This window comes from Malurus melanocephalus, unplaced genomic scaffold (genome assembly GCF_030028575.1).
Source record: "Malurus melanocephalus ecotype Western Australia unplaced genomic scaffold, MMel_1.1 scaffold_800, whole genome shotgun sequence".
NCBI lineage: Eukaryota > Metazoa > Chordata > Aves > Passeriformes > Maluridae > Malurus > Malurus melanocephalus.
The window spans coordinates 112,598-136,010 of NW_026624032.1; the positions used below are offsets into that span (position 1 = coordinate 112,598).

Sequence of the window (23,413 nt, forward strand, 5' to 3'; positions counted from 1 at the left end):
AAAGTTGTAAACAGATAAGTACTCCTATCATGAGAATGCAGTGATAATCAGATATCCAACAGGCTTTTGAATTCTGGGGCTGGGTGTGTAACTTCAAAATGCAGGAATGACAAAAAAGCAATGAGAGACAAAATGATCACATCTAATTTAAAATGCTTGTTAGCATGTTGCTGAAAGTAATGATGCATTACTCAGATAAACCCAGAAGGTTTGATTCTGAAACTGCTGTGCAGATGAGCAATTATGGGTGTTAAAACTGAAATACACAATTAAGCCAGTGCCTCAACCAGCAGAGTTTCCCATCTCCACCAGTGGCAAGCATGAGAAGCCCCAGGGAAGTTTATCAAGCTCCAGAGAAAAATTAATAGGAAAAATCACTTTAAATGTGCAGACTGAAACACCAGGATTTAAAGGCCTCTTTTAAAAAAACACTAAGGTAAATTAGAAATTTCATGTGATTGGGAAGAGGACTTGCCAATTAGAATTTATTTCAGTCATTTTGAAAGTCTGCTATTAAAGCAAAGAGGTAATGACTTCACTCATTGTTCATGAGTATTCGAAAATAGAACTGGAGAAGGAAGAGCAGAAGTACAATTTCCATTTCCTTCCTATTTTAACCTTAGAAGTTTCCAATTCAAAACACTATGACAGCACACCATGATGTAACAGACTATTTTATAAAACCAAAGGAAAACTCCTTCAGTCACCAAGAGCATGGCAGCTTTCACTAAATTCTATTTAATTGGATTTACAAAGCTGCAACATAGATTCCTTTGCCCTTTACCGAACATAGCTCATTTTGTGTACTTGACTCTGTAAAACTTGGACATACACATAAACATCCCATAAAACAGTTATGTAGTCAGCTGTGCTTTGGTAATTTGTTGTACTGAAAGATGTGTGCTCTGTTCTAGGTATGCCAAAGGCTATCCTCCTTACTCTCCTTATATTGGAAGTTCTCCCACCTTTTGCCATCTTCTGCATGAAAAAGTACCCTTCTGTTGTCTAAGATTAGATAAGGTAAAGGGAGCTTCTGTTACTGGATAACCCTGCATGYTCGTTTGTCTCTTGCATCTGAGCAGAGCTAAATTCTTATTTCTGCTTAGAGATGAAGTTTKTGCAGCATTTGCTATAATATTATATTTTTCTTTTCATCACTAAGTGTTTATGTCTAACCAGGTCTATATAGAGCTGTCTGATAAAATATTCACACCCACTGAACTTCTTCCTACTTTGATTTTAGGGATGCCAACATAACTACTAYGAAGATGCCAAAGCCTACGGATTCAAAAATAAATTGATCATAGTTGCAGCAGAAACTGCTGGAAATGGCTTATATAACTTTATTGTCCCACTCAGAGCTTACTACCGACCAAAGAAAGAACTAAACCCCATTGTATTACTGCTGGATAACCCGTAAGAAGACTTTTTTTTTTTCCTCTGAGAAGTTTTAAACTCATTTTACCACTACTTCAATAGATGACCACTTTTCATGTGGCCAGCTGAAAATCAAAAACATTATGGCACACTTCTCTTTGACAAAGTTTGTGACAAAAATAATAYCCTATATTCAYTGTCAYATAYAAAATTGATGGTTCACTGACTGTARGTGGCCAYAGTAAAYTTAAATGTCCTCATTCATCATGGCTAATGTTTCAACTAAGTTTTTCTTGAAATTACCCCCAAAAATGCAAATGTTACTGCTAAAATTAAATAACTTCATTAACACTGTAAAAAGCAAGCTGTGTAACAGTTTCACAGCTACATGACAGCACTAACCTACTTAACACAATGCACTTACTGGCCTRGACCAGTTAGATATACATTTTATAATTCTACACTTGAAGATAAACAGTTCTTCAAGCCAAGAGGACACCCACAGACACACTTTGTCTACAATTATTTAAAGCCATGAATGAAAATTAAAACCTGCGGTACGTTCTTACTTTTATATCTGTGTGGCAATAGCTGGAATTTTTAGCATGTCTTGCCTTTAAAATTTCAGGCAAAGACRTCTCTGTCAAGACTGGTTCATCTGATACCGAATTGGTTTTTTTTCTTTTTTTTCTTGCAACACTTTGGTACAAGCTCAGCTACTTAAAATCACAGTGTGAAAGACACAGAAATGGAGGTTAGCTGTACACAGAAAAGTAGAACAAGCTAAGAAAGCAAAAACATCTTGTAGGTTGTGATTGCAGGGCYGACACTTCCTTTGCATAGATCTGCTCCAGTTTAAGTGATTTTTTTTCTACAAAGGCCTGCTGTGAAGTGTCCCACTTTCCCTCAGGCAGCTCCTTAGTCACCTGTGTTTGCAAAACAGACGGTTTTTGCGTAGGTAYTCTGGCATAAAGTGAATTACACGGACTGGGAGAAGCCTAAATGAGGTTAAATCACTTTTATTTGCAGTGTGAGAGCAAATCCACGAGCACAGGGGTCCCTCTAGCGCCAGCTCCTTTTGCCAGCACAGTGCCCAATTTCACACACTTCAGTGCTGTTGTGACACTTTATGGCTAAACCCACTTTGGATTGATTAGCATGAATAAAAGCTCTGCTTGCTAATTAAATCAACACCTTTAGTGTTGTCTCCCTCTGTGCAGTGACTCCTCTGAAAGGGAGCAGGCTTGAAAGCAGGAGGTGTCACAAAAGCCTAATGATGGTTTGAKTTCCACTTCACATTTTAATTAAGAATTGTCTATGCTTATTTTAATTACTCCTAAGACATACACTGGAGTATAGCTTGGTAGTGTGTCCTTAACATCACTCATTCRTTTTTATATTTGGAATTGTCCTGTGCCATAACATTTCTGATTTTAGAGGTGCATTTATTAATATAAGCATGTTAATTCTGGTCATTCTTTGCAATCACAGCAAACTGTTGAATCACAGCTTTATTTCCTGCTTTAACTGATACTATAATACCAAAGTTAAAAAAAAGTTATTTTTTTAAAAAAATAAACCCAAACTAGCAGTTGATTGAAATATTTTAGAAGAGATGCTGCTGTTGTGATACTGTGTTTCATTTTGTAATTCCATCTGCTGCTTAGGCCAGATATGCATTTTCTGGATGCAATCTGTTGGTTTCCAATGGTTTACTACATGGTGGGCTCTATCGACAAGTAGGTGAAATAACTGTTAGAAAACTTAACTTTGTAGTCTCAGTGGTTTGTTGTGTGTATCGTCATTGCATGTTTTAGTGTGTGTATTGTAGCTGGAAATGAGCTTTTTGCATGCMTAGTCTGTGTCTGTGTGCTGTAATTTGGGATTGCAGATTTCTGATTTATAGGGAATCTCATTAGTGAAAAGCATAACAGGGAACACAAGTCATAATCTTCAAAAGCATAAGATTACCATTTATTTTTAGGTGTTCATTTCCACAAATGAACAGATTATAGCTCTGATTCTAATGCCAGTCTGTACTGAGTTATAACTTGGTAGAATTCATTGACTCGGGTTTTGTAAAGATAGCTACAGAATGTAAACAGTCTTGAATGTGTCCAACAGTCTCCATTCCCACTACTTAAATTATCACTTACTCCTACATCTCTGTCTTCACCTCTGCTAATATATGTTTATGTACATAGGGTTAGCAACAGAAATTTAATGTAAAAATGAGGCAGAAACAAGAGAAGAGCGAGGATTCATGAGAATTTTGGTAAATTCCTCTGTGCAGAGTGTAAATTTAAAGTAAACAATTTGCTTTACTACATAGTGAATACTGAATTGGGGCTACAAGCCCATAATATTAATTCCCCTTGTAGAAATMAAAAACAGTTTTCCTACTTATAATAATGCTAGTTATGGATTTACCTTGGTAATACTATAGTCCTTGTAAGGTTTACAAAGGGTCTACAAAAATGTTTTTCACTTGACATTCTTTCCTCTAAAGCGAGAAAAAGAGTCTCAGGTTATAAATATCTACTACTTTCTTAACTATTAATTCCATMATATTTATAAAAAGAACTCAATAATGGTAGAATAATTAAAACCCTTCTCAAGAATAAATATTCAAAGAATTCATAATAAATAATTACTCAGATATTAACCTGTTTTGTTAAYGTAGAAAATTCAACTTTGTTTAAATTTACTAAATTTATTTCACAACAGAAATCGCCAAATTCCTTCCTAATGATGTTTTGACGTTCTTTTAGAATTAAATGCATTTTTAAAAAAATGAAGCATGTAGTCTTTGGAATAAGTGATTATACATAATTCAAAAGTTTACAGTAATACCAGCATGAACTTCTGCATTTTTTCTGACACTAAAATCACTTTGATTCCTGGTGTAATAAGCAACAATAATTTGTAGGGTGTTCTTTWGACATTTTCATCAATAAGACTACTTTGAAAAATATAGTTCATGCATATTCCCTGTGTTTTCTCAACATGTTTTTAAATCATGGATAKATCTGATCATCTGTAAATAAGAAATATACAGTAAAATATGCAAATTTCTCTTTCTTATTTAAGTGGTGTAAAATACATTCCCAAAGTATGACCTACTGCCTGTAAGTATCTAACATATTTACTATATAGTCATCAGGAATGAAATGTCAGAGACAAAACCACCAAAAAAAGTACTCTCAACTACCATTCTTTTGTTAGAAGTAGATGGCTCACCAAAAAAAGCTTTACCAAAATTCATAGCACGGATGCACGTCATCAAAATCTGTCAAATAGTAGATACCTGTCCTCCAGTCTTTGGGTGTAAAGGATTTCAGATCTATAACTGAAGACATTTCACAGGCGTGTAGAAATCCAGCCAGTCTTAAGAAACCTTTAGCCAGAGGTACCTGAGAACTTCAATTATACTTCCACATTAGGATTTTTCTAATTCTTCACAAATCAGCTGAATTTAACTGCTAAAATAAGAATAGCTGTTGAGCTGATAAAACATTGAAATGCAGAAAATCTGGGTATTTCAGAATATGCTRCTATTTTCAGGGATCAACTAAAAGTTTGAAAAAGGAGAAATACAAATTCCTCAGAAAAGGTTTGGACTTCTGCATTGAAGTTGTTGGCATGGATCATATGAAGTCAGCTTTTCTTTTGTTACAGTCAGCCATCAGTAATATTGCAGTTTCAAAAATAATTATATATATATTTAAAAAAAAAAAAAAGGTTGTTAAAAAAAACTCACCACACTTGTCAAAAAGTGCTTGGGATCTGTGGCAAATATTGGTGTTAAACCAGCTGAAACATGCTTCATTTTGGAAACAAAGCTACAAGGCATGCTGAGAACTGTAACTCAGTTGTCTGTGAGTGCTTTCTGTGGTTTGGCTTCACAAAACATTGTCTAGCAGTGCATAAAGTTCTAGCAGCTGCTCCAAAGCATCCTGAGAACACTCCAACCCATTTATTAACATTTTGAAACCAAAATAAAACGGTGGGAAAGAGCAACCCAGAGCATTTATTTGGGTTTTTATATTGTCAAAAGTAACTGCAATGTTAGTTGCAGTTGTTGCAACATATAAAGCCAAAGTCTTCTCAAGTAAAGGCTTATTAAAAAAAAAAAATCATTAACAAAAAGATGGGGACTGTAATAACCTACTGAAGTAGATTCTATATTCTATTCTACCAAGTAATTGAGATGTTATCCCTGATTATATTAGAAGTTATGATATGCAGCTGATCTGCAGATGCCCACCACAGCTAATCTTTCAGGTGTTCCATATTTAAGTTGCTTGTTTCTTTCTCCCTCTTTCTCTTCACAAAAGCCTAGATGACTTAYTAAGGTGTGGGGTCACCTTTGCAGCTAATATGGTGGTGGTGGACAAGGAAAGCACAATGAGTGCTGAGGAAGACTACATGGCAGATGCCAAGACTATTGTGAATGTTCAAACCCTCTTCAGGTAAGGCATGTTTGCAATCCATCTACACATCCTCATTAATTGTGAAATACTTGGTGCCTTTTGTGCCAAGAAATTACTCTTTTTTTATTCTACTTAAGTTTTCCCTCATATATATTTGCCCAGTCTGACATGGGCAAACTTTTTCCCATCCGCTTAGAATCCTGAGATAGTCTCCTGAAATCTCAGATGAAATGCTTTGCATCCCRAAACTGTCCCAACTGTCAGATTTACAGGAAGGGAAAAAAAAAGCTACTCTTGAAGACTTAGGACAAAAGATAGTTGAGAAAATTCACCATAATGCTAAAGCCCGTATGAAAAGCAAATCCTKCTGACGCTGAAAGGTGAGCAGCGCATCACTTTGAGGTTAGTAGTAAGTATTCACATTTTGAATATCTAATTTTGAACAAAAGTTAGGTTTTTAGGCACATTTATACAATGTTACGTATGACAGCAACATGATAAGAGTCACAAGAGAATAAAATCATCAATCTGTAAAGAGGTTGAGGAAGCTGTGATGAAAAACAAAATAAGACTTGCTGTTATTTTGAGAACTCCTCTCATTAAGGCCTTTGTRTTAAAATACGTCACTTTGAGCTGAGAAAAATACTATTTGCTTAATAAAAAGACCATAAAAATCCCRCATAGAACAAAACACACTATACAGTCAGCTATGAAGTGCCTCCCTGATATGGGGCTTAAGCCTAGCATTTCCTAATRTTCATTCTAATAAGACCTGGGGGAAAACTGAGTATCTTTCAATGTTGGTTTTATTGCAGTGACCTATTTTCTGTGTCAAGCCTTCCACAAAAGAATGGAAAGAGGTGCACAGTAAAAGTCTTTTGAATCCTTCAGTGGTTTAGAAAATGGAGCTCATTAAAATGCGAGAATTTCAATGGAGCATATTTTTTGTAAATACAGCTCTGTGAGAATGCAGTTAAATGCTGTTTGTGTTCCTGCATGTGCTCAAAAGAAGCAAAATCTGCACTGCATAAGGAACTTCAGTTCTGTATTTTTCTAGCATCCAGTTTCTGAATTGGTACCAGTGCACAGGGGTGTGTTTCATAATCACACCTAGTGATCTGGGCTTGAAACTATAATCAGACTTCATCTGTACATCACTCASATCTACTCCTAACCATACAGTGCTAAGGCATCTCACTGAGGTTTTTTATGTACATCAATTTGCCAGAAATACAGTTTATCCCCAAATGKAAAAAGGAGTTGAATGAAAAATAAAGCTTGCAGTGTCCTAATTGATTTTTCCCACAGTTGTGTTCTACTTTGTAAAAGATCATAGTAGGAAACCACATTCCATAGGCATGCAATTATACTCCTTCAGTTGTCTTGCACAATGTTTGCAACTAGATGGCAGCTTTAACTCGGGTACAAACTCTATATCTGGTCCAGTATTGTTTTAACACTGCATATTTACCATCAAAGTAAATGACAATAAACATCTTGGTTTAAGACGTAGTAAACTTTCACAAATAATGTATTGTATAAATTTGTATTCTGTTTTTTTCCCTAGAACATGCACAATAATTTCACTGCATTTTTATATTATATAAAAGCTGTAGAAATAAGTAAGCTTTGGGAAGAGGTGTAAGGTAGTGTCAATTACCTGTTCTACAGAATAAACTGCATTCATTGCACCAAGGTAAACAGTTTTGTAAATGACCTTTAAAAACACATTGAAAGCTTTTTTTGTTACTTATTAATATCTAATAATATCAGAAACTAATGAAGAAAAAGATTGGACATGGTAGAGAGCAACAGCACCTAACACAAACTGTAGTGTTAAAGGGGGATTTTAAACTACTGGATATAACACATTCTGTTCTCAATGATATCACAGCATTGAAGAAGATTCCCCCTGAGTCTCATCAGGTGAAATTATTCAGAAGATACAGGCTGATCTCAACATCCCTGATGAGAACTACTCAGGCCTGGAAAATCCCTGTGAGAGTGCTGCAGCACTGTTTGGCCTAGGCTGGCAGTTGCCATACACCCTGACACGATTCCCTGATTTACATCAATTAGCAATGGTGCTCTGCCAGGAGAGTGTGCTCCCCCACCCTCGAAGCCTGTATGTACTGGTCACAAGGACAGGGTTATTAGCACCTTTAGAGCTAGAAGCTGTGCCATCCCAATTAAATCTGGGACACAGCACCAGCTTATCTGACACAGTTAGGAGTAAAGACCTGTGACTCAAATGGGTACACTGACTAAGAAGGAAKAAGTTATCACAGCTTCAAAATAAAAGGAGAAATTAATAGTCTTGGACTGTGCCTTAAGATGCTTTTCACTTTTAAAATTAAATAGGAAGCCAACTATTGAGTCCCTATAGACAGCTCTAAGTMCACCTCAGAAAAACAGCAGGTTTTTTTTGGCAGGAGGTCTGTACTACTATAAAGTTTCATTAGCTAACCTCTTAAAGACTGTATTTCAAATCCTGCAGGGTGCCTACTGACAGCAGTACACCTGACAAGTCAATATTTCCCCTGCTATCTGTCAGCACTGATTTTCGAGATAAACCAAATGAGGTGCTATGATGGCATTGTGTTGTTTTCTTGGTTGATCATTTTGGTTCAGGAAAGAACYAAATGTCTCTCTTGCTTGTCTGATTTCCAACCAGGAGTTCAATAGCAAGCCATGCCTTCCATTAGGCTGATGGGGCCTTCCTCTRCTCCATCCTGTCCTTTCTTACTAGAATGGGGAAAAGAGAGGGATCTTTGCCCAGAAAGAGCCTACTCCAGTACTGAAAGCTGTCAGGCAGTGTGCCTTACACCCAGGGCAAGAGGCAATCTGTCCCTGACTATCTGCAGAGTAATTTCCCCTAATTAAGCTAAAAGGCACTTATAGGTAAAATATTTTACCAACAGCAGTTTTGAAACTGATTTCCTAATAGAAATCAGTTTTCATATCTTGGTGATAAACTAAACCATCTTTAACAGAAACCTAGTAGCCTATCTAGTTGTATATATTTTGAGAGCTTTTGAACTTTTCATTTCCTATTACTCCTAATTCTGAATTCTCTTGTGTTAGTTTTCAAGTATAATATGGCATTAGCACATGCTGGCAGACAGTCTGGATATGCATTTCCCCACATTCAGGCTCTGCTTGAATTGCCATTTTGGTAATGTTTCTCCCTGCAAAAGTGAGGGAAAAGAACAAGACATGCAAAAAGGTACACTGAATTCCATTTGGCACTAACTTACAAAATCCTGCTTCCATGAAGACTGAGACAGAAGCCACATCAGTGATGTAATTAGTACTACAATTATCTATTATCAAGTGTCGATAAGTACCCTCAGGATYAGCAAAAGAGGCTACAAATGCACATCTCTTTCTCTGATACAAATCTGTATATAAAAGACTCAAATAATACTAAGAGTTCTTTTCCAAGTTGTTTAGCATAAATTACTATTTTCTTTCTGTTTCTTGGAGCCCTGAGTGCTGAGGAGGGGGYCTTTATTCTGCTGCTTGAAAATCTGTGTAAATCAGCCAGCTCATAGCTGCGCTCTCTTCATTGCTGTCTGTTACTGAAAGCCTGAAGTGGTGTTCAGTTATAAATATTTTGTATATGTAAATATTTCAGAGTGAGAACATAAGTATACATAAACATACATTTTCGCAGCAACTCCCACAAGTGTCACTTTTCATCTATATTGCTCAGACTGTAGTCASAGCATACAAACAGAGCTCAAGAAAGAAAAATGAACTGCAAAGGGTACATAAATCAGTAGCAGCTTACATGCAACCAGGTACTAAGTGCAAGCTATTTAGCTTAGCCTATTTTGTTGCTGTAAAATTGTAGCAATCATTAAATAAAATTCCAATAATGAAATTAAGTGGTTTCCTTCTAGCATGTAAGTATTTTGTGAGTTCACTGTGTACTTCTTTGTGAATTTTACRGCGAATGTGTTGTGGTTTCCTCTGTTGTTGTACCAGCATTTCACTGGGCCCAGACCCATCACAGGTTTCAGGGACTTCATTTAAAACATGGATATGGGCACAGGCTGCAGCTTTAYATAGAGCCTTACATTTGTGAATTGTTTAAATTATAATCATTACATTCTTTTAAAATGCAGGTTATTCTCCAGCCTAAGCATTATCACAGAACTAACTCACCCAGCCAACATGAGATTCATGCAGTTCAGAGCCAAAGACTGCTATTCTCTTGCTCTGTCCAAATTGGAAAAGGTAAGAAAATTTAACTCCCCCACCCTCAATTTAAATGTTATATTATATTACTTTCTCTGAATTTGTAACAATGATTTCAAATCAAGTGCATACAGTGAAATGATTTATGGTTGTAGAGCTGCTTTAAAGGTTTGTTTTTTTTTTTTTTTTCCAAAATTCTATTCTCATTTAAGAATAAAGTTTTTTCATCACTTTACAATGTAGTATTAATCACCCCTCTCTCTGGTGGAATTTGCTCAAGGAAAATGAAATATTTTTGGATAATAGAATATTTAGTGCTAATGTCCAAGAGGTCTGCAATTAAAGTGGAACATCTTTTAACTGACTGAACACTCCAGACATACAGCTTTTATTATAATTTTTTAATTCCACTTCACTTTAAAGGCACTATAATAATGTCTTCTGTATGCATTTCTGTGTATCTGTGGGAGATATTAGCACTACTGAGACAGTTTGAGAACAGCAAATATTCTCTGTCAGRGGGCAATCCTAGTGATGATAAGGACAGTGACACTACTTAAATGCTAGATAAAACCTTCATTTCCTATACATTAACAGGCATATTTGGCATTTTCAAGCTGTGGAATTGTTTGGTTGCATGGAGAGAAGTTAAATTTAATTTCCTTGTTCAAAACACAATTGCTAAAACATCAGATGCAGCATAAAAAATACAATGCATCTGTTTAACTCTGTAAACTCAAGGACAGCCTTCTTTCACAGCTCTTCACTAGTAATCTGATCTACCCACCTCTGCACTCCCCAAAACTTACTGTATCAGTATTACCTTCATGATTTCCAGGCCATTTCCTGAGGTTGTGAGAGACAAATGATATCACTGTGACAGTCTTCAAGGGCAGAAACCCTTCACTACAGTCTTTTCTTTCTCCCCTATCAATCTGCCTATCAATCAGTAGGATTGCTGGGTTTTCTTATGTAGCCTCCCAGTATGTGCACTCAGATATCTTCCATATCTTAGCAAATTTGAATTCATGTCAAAATCATTACCATCATGCAGATTTAACACATAATTTCAATTTCCTGGCTGTATCATAAATTTCCTAGATTTTGTGGGATTTCAGAGAATTYGCTATATTTACTGTATAATATTAATGTTGCTAATTTTAATACTTACTTAATGAAACAAAGCCTTTTCATAGAAACTTACCTGCTCAGTCCAATTTCTTACAGAGGGATTGAATTCTGCAAAAATTCAGCCTGTGTGGATGAGACAGGATAAGAATCAGAAGTAAATGTTTTACTCAGTTGAATATCACACTTACCTTGTCATATCTTGTTGACCACAAGATGTAAATATCTGGGTGGCCTTTTGGGATTTCTTATCTTTGTCTGTAGTAGCACAAAGGCTTGATCTTGTTCAGGTGGTGTTCTGAAAGCACATAACCTGGAAAATTGTGAGGAAAGTGAAGACAAATGTGGAAAGCATATAACCTGGAGAACTGTGAGGCAACCAGACAAAATTTCGCAGCAGGAGGCACAGCTTTGTTTGAATTATGCCACCCCCCATGACCCATTAAGGTTTGCACYGGTGGTTCCTCCACTGTAGCACTTTCTCCCTATGTGGTAAATCCATGAAGGATAAGCTTAAACTGTCTCGAATCTGCACTGCCAGTTTATTCAGGGAAAAGAGTGCAAACAGCTGGATGGGGCCCTCAAGACTATGTTCCAACCTTACTTAACACTTAGCATTTTATGATTGGCAGRGTTTTTTAAATTATTGTTAACATATTCCCTTAATCCAGTTCCAACTGGATTCTGGAATACTCTGTGGGCTGTCTACTTCAATGCAGTGAAACCAGGATTTTTATCTCAGTTCTTTCTTGCTTTAYATAGGCTCCTTTGTTTTTCAAGCAAATGTTCTAGAAATAAAGATATTTTAACTTTTTCAGTATCATTATTAATTTTTTTGTGCAAATTTAAAGTTTATACGTTGGAAGCTGAACATTTAATGGACTTCCTATCCAAACTACCTCTGCTGAAACAGAGGTAGATAAATTATCTTTATCTAAAGAAAGAACCTTTTCTTCATTACTGTTGCAGTTGCCTGCTGTTGGTATTTCCCAGTCCTTTCATCTTAGCATTTGCAGGAATAACTTCACAGGTGGTGCTGTAGTTCATTTGATGTTTCAGAACTCCCTCATGCAAAATAAAAGACAATTAAAAACTCCAGTAAAAATTACCTAAAGCAGTCAAACCTACAGTTGCTTRTTATTTCTGCATTAAGCACCCATTTTCAGAAAGACTGAGAACGTCAGGCAAGTTGCCTTGAGGTAGCAGTGAAACACACTTGCAAAATTGGCTTTTCAACCTAATGGGCTGCAGAAGACAGATACACMAATCAGATGTCCATCTGCTGCTGCAGCTGCAACTTTTCTCATTTTTGAGATAAATAAATCTGACAGTAAACTCAGCACTGACAAAGGGAAAAGCAGTGGCCCTTACACAACAGAGAAAAGGAGAAACAAAACATCCACATTCCAAACTTAAAATCAATGTTCTCCATTTGTCTTGCATAAGAAAAAAAACTGAGGTAACCACTTCCTCTTTCAAGAAAGAAGGGTCTGTAATGTTTTGGATAAGATTCACACWTCCGTTTGCTATGGTTTTTCTTTTCCAAGTAAATATTACAGCTGTTAACTGGAGGATAAAAATTCTAAAGCTCTAAAGTGATCATTTTGAAATAAGTACAAGTTCCTGTATCTTTAATCAAACCAATCCTGTGATTTTGACTCTTCCACAGGCATAAGCACATAGATGTTAGGTGAGCAGAAATCTGTCTGGGATAGCCCAGTATATTTACAGTGATTTACACACAGCTGGGCTGCTTTTTTAACCTTCAGAATGGGGCCTTCCTATTTCCKGTCCCCATTTTTTATTTAGTATCATTCAGGTATTAAGCAGATTTGAATTAACATTAAGTAGTAACAACCAATAACAACAGAGAAGTTATAAAAAGAGATTGGTACCTCTTATTATTGATGTCTTCTTTTACATAGATCTCTAACAAATATATTTTAATTCCTTAACAGAAAGAGCGGGAGAAGGGATCTAATCTGGCATTTATGTTTCGACTGCCCTTTGCTGCTGGCAGAGTTTTCAGCATCAGCATGTTGGACACACTGCTTTATCAGGTACTATGAACAGTAATGTGACTTATTACAAATATTACCACCTATTTTATTGTGCCTAATTGCTAGATGACCCTATTTTCCTACATAGGCTCCATTGAAGTGTATCTATACCACGAACAATCAATGACAAAAGAAAATAGAGCATGTTCCACATGATGGTGTTATTTCAGTTATCTATCCCGAAATAACCCTGTGATTGCATGAACTCTGATGTTTCATAATCTAATACTGTTTATTTACCTCTTCAGTCAAATAGCTTGGATGAGGCCAACATAAATTACAGATTATACAGACTAATAATGCTTGTACTCTGCAACAAAAAGGCAGTGCCCTTTCCTACAGAGTTGTGTTCCTAACAGCAGAAAGGAACAGGATTACTTTAATGTGTCATTTATTAGTCTCCTGCATTTACTGATAAGGAGCTCAATTACTTTGTAGTGTGCTGTCCTCTCTCTTACTCATGTTGACTAGACCTTCATTATATTGTGARCAAGCCATTCTTGCCCTAACAAGGAGTACATTCAGTGGGTAAAAAGAGACAGTGGGGGAAGAAAAGGCAGCAATTCAACCTTGTTGCTCAAAATCCAGAAAGTAGAGAGGAGAGTGAGAATAAGGGAAGGGCAACAGCTTCAGAGAGTTTAAGAAAAGGTATCAGAAAATAGTGTCAGGACAAACGAAGGCAGTAGTTGCTAGTTTCAGGGTAGAAAATAGTACAGTAGCGCTCACTCTTCAGCAGTGTCCACATTCCTGCACACTCTGATGCACCAGCGTGCCTCAGCAGCCCCCAGCACTCCCCTTTGAGGATCAAGGCACACAGAGTGAGCAGGAACACCACCATGGCCCACATCATCTGCTCACCTGAGCAGCCTCCCGCTTTGCCTCTTCCTAAAGATAGCCTGTGGATGATTTTGTATTCAGGTGGAAAACATCCTGGTGGGGAAATTAATTTACTTGGTAATTTGGTGCATGAAAGGTGTWCTTTCATCACAATTCTACTTCCAARTAAATTCCCTGAAGGCAAATTCAACATAAACAGAAAAATTCCTGGAGCTAAACTTTTCTCAAGAAGTCATTAATATATAAACMAGTCATGTATAAGGACATATATATTTTAAAGTTCTAGAAATAAATGTATTTGCATAGAAAACATCTTCATAATCATGCCCCAGGAATATCAACATCACATACAACAAAATTAAAAAAAAAACCCCAAACCCTAATACACATATATAGAAACAGATCTGTCATCAACAATTCCTGCCAGCACATAAGAAACTTCAATATTTTCTATTTGTTCCTAGACATGAATAATCTTGCTATGACTTGACAGACTAACACCATTCACCAGGAAGTGTTTAAAACAAAAAGCCTCAGATACTCATTCTCACTTGAATTCCACCTGTCCTTACTTTCAGCTCCTACTGCTCATAGGTGAATTGTCATTTTTCTAGAATTCTCTTTCTTATTCCAAATTACAAATTTCATGACAGCAACTCTCAGTTCTTTTTCATGGCCCCATTTCCTGTACAATGTCTTTTTCTCCTGCACACAAGGAGAAGAGCAAATGGCATGGGAACATCAGAGTTCAGCTGGTGATTCCCATTACAGGCCAAAAGAAAAGCCTTTGGGACAGTAACTGAAAAATGAAAACTTACTCTTGCAAATCCTGGTGAATACACTTGTTTGTCTAACGAAAATTCCCTGGCAGAAATGATGCAGCCAAGATAACAAACAAGTTTGTTAATTTGCAAAAAACTTTTCCTGAAGATGCTCCTTGGCTTTTAGCCCATCTAAACAACTGAACAATTACTAGTACAAAAATCAAAGTAGTTGAACACTGTGTATCAAATGAAATCATCTAACTTCTGAGTTAGAACAAATCCAGATTCTATAACTCTGAAGGATTTATGTAATACCTCTGTGAGGTATTTCTTTGTGAAAATCTCTTTTTTAGSCAGGCATTTGCATGAAGCCAGCAGAGCTCCTGTGTGTTGAGCTCCAAGGACTGGAATGCTGCCCTGCTGCACCTAAGTCCAGGTGGCAAGGAACAGCTCAAGCACAGCTAGAAGAGCACCCACAGGGCCTTCTGATTCCAGCAGGCCAAACCAGGAGGAGAATTATTTGGGATTTTAGCTGATCTAATGTCTGTTCCTGGGCTTACTCTACACTTCTCCATTGAGCTAATTTCTACCTTTAAACCAATAGCAACACATTTCTGTTAGCAGAGCAACAAGCCTGGCCTRAGACAAGGCACATAGCCCTTTAAAACCCCTTCAGATTACTCATTTGAAGTAAAATAACAACAGTGTCACCTGAAAGGGACCCACAGAGGACTGCAGACACATCTAACATGTGCCAGCATTTCTTCTGCACATTATAATTTCACACCTAGTAGGGCTAACACCTCACTTCCACTGAGGCATTCGTCTTTGCTTTTATTGTGCCTTCTTGTGCCTGAGTCTCCTGAATCCTCTATGTACATTGCATGCACATGCACAGCCAGTTAAAAAAAAAAAAAAACCCTCATTTTATATAAGTAAATTCAGCACAAAGAAAGGGATAAGTATTTCTACTGTGATTAAGATACTTAGAGATGRATTGTAAACACAGATGTATAATTTTTTTGAAATTCACACTTGGTACTAATGGTTCCCTACTCATCTGTTCATTAAAGCTTCTTTTTTTTTTTCTTTTCTGTCTCTCCTGTTAAAAAATCTTGCAGTCATTTGTGAAAGATTATATGATTTCTATCACAAGACTTCTGCTGGGACTTGACACCACACCAGGATCTGGGTTTCTTTGTTCTGTAAGTTATAAAAAAAAAAAAAAAATTAGTGCAGAGCACCAGAGAAGATTCTGTACTGTCTGCAAAATACTTCAGCTTTCTGTGTATGGCATTTCCTTTTGTGAAAGTCCAAGAAAGGCCATCTGTTTCCTTTTTCATCAGGGAGAAGATGAGGAAATTAAACAGAAAACACACCCATTTTTAGTTCCATAGCAAATAACATCTCCCCAGGAAAACATAATGTGTTTTATAAAGCAGAAATTGGAAAGTCAGGAAAACACAGGAATATTGCATTTTATAGGAAACAGCAATTGCAGCTCAGCAACCAGTTTAAAAATTAAGTGTTTAAAAACCAGGGAGCACTACCTGTACTGTACAGCCTGACCAGGACTTTCAGTGCTATCTCCCAATACCCATCCCTGTCATGAGCAATAAAGGGCACAAGTGATTTTACACAAAAGTAAGGTGTATTAAATGGCTATGAGATATAATTAAAAAGTCATCTTGTTATTGTATATGTCAATATTCCCCAATGCAATTTAAATGTGTATATACACACATAAAAAAATAACAGCTGAAATTATTTTTGCTAAAATAAACCAAACCTCTCTGTTTTCTCCCACACCCCTTATACCCCAGGTGGTGAACAGATCAATACGAGTTATTTACAAGTTGCTTTCTGGGGATCTAGAAAGAGCTGCAGGAAGTTATCAATGATGGTATAAGAAAGTTGTTTAAATGAAAATTATGTATTTCTTGGTCAATCATTAAGCTTCATTACAGTGAATGTAAGAACACTTCAAAGTACAATTCAATCGCTAACAAGGAACTCATGTATCTCAATGTATCTCAAAATAAAGCTAGCAATGAAATAAGTGAGCTTCATTTAGGACTTTCTTAACCCACTTATGCCTAGTGAATTACTTCCTCTCCGCTCCCATGTCCCCACATATTCAGCCTGCAGTCTGGTGGACAAAATTCAGATTCAAAATACCCATGCACTCCAGTTTCTTATTGCTGCCAGTGTAAGTTTATTGGGTGAAGGCTGCCATGTAGGTTTTAAGTAATCTTAAACCAAGATCAGAAGTTCACAATGCTGAACTGCTTCCACTACAATGCCTCCTAAATAGGAAGAAAATAAAAGAAAAAGTCTTACAAACTCAGTAGAAGTTACAGATTTGCTGTGGAGCGAAGGTGCAATACTGCAATAGGATAATTACCAGCTAGTGTTTAGTTTTAATTTTTTTTCATGAGTAGCATAGTGRACAAGTGATAAGCCCTCAAGAGTTMAAAGTCCTCCTTTCCCATTRTTATTTGTTCAGATGAAAATTACAGAAGAGGATCTGTGGATTAGGACATATGCCAGACTGTATCAGAAACTTTGTTCCTCGACAGGAGACATTCCCATTGGAGTCTACAGGACAGAATCCCAAAAGCTCACAACATCTGAGGTGGGTCAGTTGMTTGTGCTTTTCTGGGGGTCTGAGTGCAAAGCCCATGAGGCCTGGCTCTGCTGACACCTGTGTGCTCACACYRAGCCCCAGAATCCCAGAGTGCCCASAGCCAGTGGGCACATGGATTTGATTCCTGTGCTCATCTGCAGGGAATGGATGGATGGGAAACCAGGGGCAGCCAAGGCATGGCCAGGGCTGGCTCAGGGAGTGAGCTTTAGTGCTGGCTCCACTAATGGCAGTGTCTGTAACAAACCCTGTAACCAGGCCCTCTGTCACTTGTGTCAGCAATGCCAGCACTGTATCTCAAACAGGTGGCATCGCCTCATTCACATGACTTTTGAATTCATTCCTTGTTGCTCGTTTCTTGTCAGTGTTATTAAAAGTATTGTGGGATGTCTCTAAATTTCGATGCCAGTGGTAATCCCTTTATATATGTATTTATGAGTTTGCCATATAAATGTGTACATTTTGCCATCTCTCTGTATAGAAAGAATGGCAAAAATACTTTCTATTTAACATACATGTTTTTGTTTAGGCAGCTTTTGTTTTTTTTTGTTTAGTATTTAACATACATGTTTTTGTTTGGGCAGCTTTGATTTCTGTCATGTATTATCCATTTGTTTCCATAACCATTAGTACTGCCATCTCATTAAACCATGGCTTTAAAATGCAACAGYGAGCAACAATTCTCTCCTTTCTTCTGAAATATTCTGAAGTAGTTTACACTGATGTCCAAGACAGGTAATTTGTTTATCTTTTCCATATTCCAGAAAAATAATAGAAAATATTAAGGAATATAATGTTTAACTGCAACATTTGCTCCTGAGGAAGTACAAACATTCTGCTCAAATTAATTTTTAAAAAAGGGTGATAAAAAGCTGTGCAAGATTCCACCCAGTTCACTGGTGTAGTTCTCTGTGGACCACTGCTATCTCTGCAGKTGGCTTTTACAGCTCAGCCAGTGGACTGTGCCACTGCAATAATGTCAGATTACTTTTGAACTACAGCAGCCTTATGATCCATCAAAAGYATTCCTTGGAGAAGGATGTAGTCAGCCTCACTGCTAATATGAAAAAGAGTCAGWCACAGCTTTCCACAAATCAGAGTACATACCAGATTTTAAGAATTCATTAAATAAGGAGAAGATAAAATTCACGGCAATGCTTTATTCTCACACTCAGGGCTGGCTATTTAACTTCAGGTCCAAAAAAAGAGAATGAGGAGTTCTGCTATTACTTCCTACCAGCTTTCACAGGTTAAGTTTTCGAATTATCTGGRTAAATGTGGAAGAATGGAACTCCTCATGTATTAAGTGAAGAAAAAGCAGTTATTGGTCTTTTTAAGGTGAAGGCTCTGAATGCGGTGGTATTTTCACACAAATATTTCTGCAATTTCTTGTTTAGTGAGAATTTGTGCAAATTTTCCCTTTTAGAGACGGACAGGGAAATCTCCCTCACCTAACTCTTCCCTAGAATACTAAAGAGCAACATTCAGCTCTGCATCTGGGGCATTAATGGATAGGTACCTAGAAATACAGAGATGCTGAAAGCCTGATCTTTCTGCAAAGTATTTATTTTGAAGTTAAAGGAATTTTGACTAATTTCATTAATGAAATATTAGCATGGATTATCATTTCAGCTTTTCAATACTTTAAGTAAGAAAAATGTAATTGGATGAGATCTTTAAAATGGAAGTAAGAGAAAAGCAAATTGCTCTTTTACTCAGGAACTGTAAACTTCTAACCATAAATTTCAATGTTTGTAACTCAAAGARCCTTCATCATGATTATCAATTTGTGTTGAAACAAACATAACAAACTAAATTTGTACTGCACATACCTGGATGCTGTCAGCTGAAAGGTAACTTGAGTCACAAGGACAAAATACACTGATATCAATATTTTTATGTGTACAATTTATCCTTTGGCACCCCCTTTTCTACTGTGCAAAGTGAGAAACCCTCACTTCACTGACAGATATTCATAATTTCTTTAAAAATAAAGCAAGTTTTCAGTGACCCAGTAACTRAATAATAAGTGACTCTAGCCTGCCTCTCAATGACCATCACACYTACGGCCCAAAAAAGGAGATATGAAATCTTTCTTCATTACCTGTGTGGCTGATTTTCTGTGGCTCCTGTTTATCAGTCCATATGTTTCTTCATATTCACTTCTGTTTAAATTGTCTTTTGTTTTCTTTTTCCCCTTCCTTTGTCAGTCACGAGAAACTGCTTCACAAGTAAGTATTTGCTTATTGTCTGCCTGTTTCTGGGTGTCCTGGTTTGAGCAAGCCCCACASAGCTGCTGGTTTGCTCACTCCCCCCAAGGTGGAATAGGGAGAAAACTGAAAGGCTGAAAGTGAGAAATCTCCTGGGTTAAGGTAAAGACAGTACAATAAGTTAAGCCAAAGTTGTGGGTGAAAGCCAAGCAAAGCAGAAAAGCATTTCTAGAACCCCAGATGCAGGTAAGGGCTCTTGGTATGCAAAGCAGTAAAGTTTAGTTAATACAGAACTTGCAGTGAGGTAAAAATAAGGCACTGCTTCAGAATGGAACAGGTGAAACTACACATTCAAACTATTTTACATTTTACACACAGCTCCCAGGGAGCAGCGAGGCAAGGGAGCAAAGATCTCAAATTAATTGCTGTTTGTTGTTACCATCACAGACATCTTTATTGTCTCAAATATGAACACTGGTGTGTCTGTGACTACATTCCCATTCCTGCCATGTGCTGACCAGCCTAATGTTTAGATTTTAGGGCATGAAATACCCTATAAAACCCTGTGCCTGAGCAGAGATACTCCTGTGGGCCACAGATGTCTGACAGCACAAGTGAGCAATCACAAGCTTTAGGGCACACACTGGGATCCGTGAGACCAGAACCTGCCWTTAAAAAAACAAAAACCAAACAAAACTAAGGGTTTAAAGGCAAATATTTCTTCACTGTGTAKCACAAGAGTTATGCATCTCATGCAACAGATTTACCTGTTATGGAACAAGGAAATGAAATTCGATTAAAACAATCAAACTTTGAAGTAATGATAGTTAAAAAAGTGTTTCTAAATGAAGTTCAAGACTGGTTAAAACAGAGAGTGACAAAGTACTTTGGACTGGTGTTTTATCTTTTGTGTGTTTAACACCTGCCACTGGCAGATGTACTTTCATACTACTTTTGAAAGAGACTTTGTGTCTCAGATGCCTGGCAATCTGAGACACAGTATCAGGCACGTTCTACCTGGGACCGTAAGAGGATACTGAAAACAGTGCAGCCAAAACTGCRGCATACATCTAAAAAGCACTTGCACAACTTGAATTCCTGAAAATATGCATACTAGGAAGAAGGYGGAGAATTTGTTCAGAACAGATTCCTAGATTCAGGAAGGGCAGTATCAGAAAGCTAAATTTGCCCTTCTCAGAMTCACAGTGCAATCGGGCACAAAATAATACTAAGTACAAGAGCTGAACCCCGTCAGCTCCACTGCAGCCAAACCCCATTCCAACTGCACTGTTGGAAAAAGGAGATAATATCTTCATCTGTGTCCATTTAATAAAGGAATGGAATGGATGAATGGAATTCATCTCTCGTGTCATTTTCCTTCCAAGTCTCAAATCTCCATCAGCGTGGAGGAATGGGAGGACACCAAAGACACCAAGGAGCAGTTCAGCTGCCGCGGCAATCACCGCAACTCGACATCCAGTGACCAGTCCGACCACCCGCTGCTGCGCAGGAAGAGCATGCAGTGGGCACGGCGCCTGAGCAGGAGGGCCCCCAGGCACTCTGCTAAAACTGCTGAGAAAATCAACCAGCAGAGAATGAACCTCTACAGGAGGTCAGAAAGGCAGGAGCTTGCTGAACTTGTGAAGAACAGAATGAAGCACCTGGGCCTTTCTCCAGCAGGATACGGTATCTCTATTACACTACTTCAATGGCAGCATGAGCATTGTGCAAGAGGAACATGTTTGTAAGAAATGATGGAGCCATAAACAAAATACTAAATTTATAATAGGTTTTGGTTTTTTAGTTTAGGTTTGCGTTGTTTCTTTTATTTTCATTTACTAAGAGTAACTTGGAGTGTTTTTAATGCATTCTGTTATCACCCATTCCTGTGCTGAGATGGAAGGCTCAGAGGGCACCATGTCAGTCACATTTATATTTAGCAGATGATATATGGATGCTGAATGTATAAACATTCCCCAGTCATTGAACAGCTGCACCATATTTCCAYAAACTTGGTGAAATAAAGATGAGGACAGAGATGTTACGAAGTTCACACGTATTTCAAGGCGGGAAGTTGTTACGTGTGAATGATACTGCCTTTTCCCTATGATTTTTAAAATAATACCAAATTATCACATTATAGTCATTTTAGCAAGCATGTTTCACTAGTCTTTAGATGCCATTTTTATCCATCAAATCACTCTGCAGCGATGCTGATGTTGAGTTGCTTTTTAGTTTTTTTAATTTTAGTTTGGAGGGTTGTTTTGGGTTTTTTTTTTTAACATATGGAGAAGAGCTCTATAACAGTATTTAATGCAGGCACCACAGCTGCCTGGGTCACCTTTTTATGGCCTTGGCTCTGTAGCATGTTGGGCAGAAACCCCTGGAACTATGGGTTCTAATTTCCTAGAAACACCAGAATTTCCAGATATGTAAATACAAGCTTTTTATTTCACTCACCATCTGGATAACTGCTATTCCTTTTTCCTATGTGGATTGTATAAAACCCTCAGAAAGATTCAGGACTAAATATTTTCCAGACCRCAATATTATTGATCAAACACAAAAAAGTTTTGTACATTAAATTCATATTTATGCTACTAACAAGAAAAATTCATTGTGTTCCTGCTTTTCTTTTCAAATCTTAAAAGCCAAAAGGTAATATTAATTTCATTACTCAAATTAAGGAGTATTAGAAACCATCTACAGAGCAGCAAAATCTTGATAGGTAAATGCTTTGCCTGATTATATTTATCTGCCCTGAGTTCCATTTCCTAAAAAACTCAAGAGAGGCTTTAACAGAGAGGCACTGCCTCTCATTTTGCCTCTCCTCTTTAGTCCAATCAGATTAAAACCAGCCTCACTGCAGCAGCCCAAGGAATGTGCCAAGAGAAAATGATACTGCAATGGCAGCTAAAAAAAATGTAGCTTAAACCTTGAAAAAAGAAAAAAGGAAAAAAAACCAAACCAGCCTTCCTTTGCAACGCATGATTAGGAGAATAGTTAAAAATGCAAGAAAGACATACCAATTTCCATTTATACTGCCCTCACATTTTGAGCCATTCACAGAGGTGATTAAAAGGAAAGTGCTTACTAGATAAACAGAAAAAGGAGGAAAAAAAGGGTTATTTGACCAAATCTGGAGAAGGATGAGAATGCCATATGCCTGCAGTTAACCTTGTTCATCATGTGAACTTGATGCTAACCAATGATGGAAGTCCCTACTCACCACATACATATCTAAGCTGCAGGACAGATTGGTAAATCACACTAAAACTGGGTTACATTCAAAATTTCTATGACTAAAAAAAAAAGCAGATTTTTAAAACATTAGAACACAGAATGTTTTTAGAGATTATAACTCAAAAGATGATGTTAGGTAGTTTCAAGTGCAGTTGAAAACTTGCTAAACTTATTTGAGATTACTCTGACACGAGACACTTTTTTCTTCTGTCCTCTAGATGAAATGAATGATCATCAGAACACCCTTTCTTACATCCTTATCAACCCTTCCCCAGATACAAGATTGGAGCTGAATGATATAGTGTAAGTTAAAGCACTCACATAAAAARAAGTCAAAAAACCTGTGAAAAAAAATACAGAAACTTCTATTTAAAGAGACATCTAATTATACTATATAAGTATATATTTATAATATATGTATAAATATATAACGCAAATATTTGTAATGTTCTAAACCTGTTACCCTCCTCTCACTCTGTATATTAAATTTAAAAAAAAAATCCTAATCTGTGCT

The 23,413-nt window shown here is 37.1% G+C and overlaps 1 protein-coding gene across 7 annotated transcripts in view; it reads left to right on the forward strand.

The window, feature by feature from the left end:
• The window catches only part of LOC130584940 (potassium channel subfamily T member 2), a 111,479-nt gene that overhangs the window by 83,405 nt on the left and 4,661 nt on the right, over window positions 1–23,413 (forward strand). For 3 of the 7 annotated variants that reach the window (XM_057385222.1, XM_057385224.1, XM_057385219.1), the window contains 11 exons: window positions 915–1,020; window positions 1,244–1,416; window positions 3,045–3,116; window positions 5,715–5,849; window positions 9,941–10,052; window positions 13,100–13,201; window positions 15,924–16,007; window positions 17,309–17,437; window positions 19,657–19,677; window positions 21,042–21,342; window positions 23,118–23,202. In XM_057385222.1, coding sequence (XP_057241205.1) covers window positions 915–1,020; window positions 1,244–1,416; window positions 3,045–3,116; window positions 5,715–5,849; window positions 9,941–10,052; window positions 13,100–13,201; window positions 15,924–16,007; window positions 17,309–17,437; window positions 19,657–19,677; window positions 21,042–21,342; window positions 23,118–23,202 — 1,320 coding nt within the window. The remainder of the gene's footprint in view (window positions 1–914; window positions 1,021–1,243; window positions 1,417–3,044; window positions 3,117–5,714; window positions 5,850–9,940; window positions 10,053–13,099; window positions 13,202–15,923; window positions 16,008–17,308; window positions 17,438–19,656; window positions 19,678–21,041; window positions 21,343–23,117; window positions 23,203–23,413) is intronic. The other 4 variants (XM_057385225.1, XM_057385220.1, XM_057385223.1 and 1 more) reach the window with 3 other exon arrangements.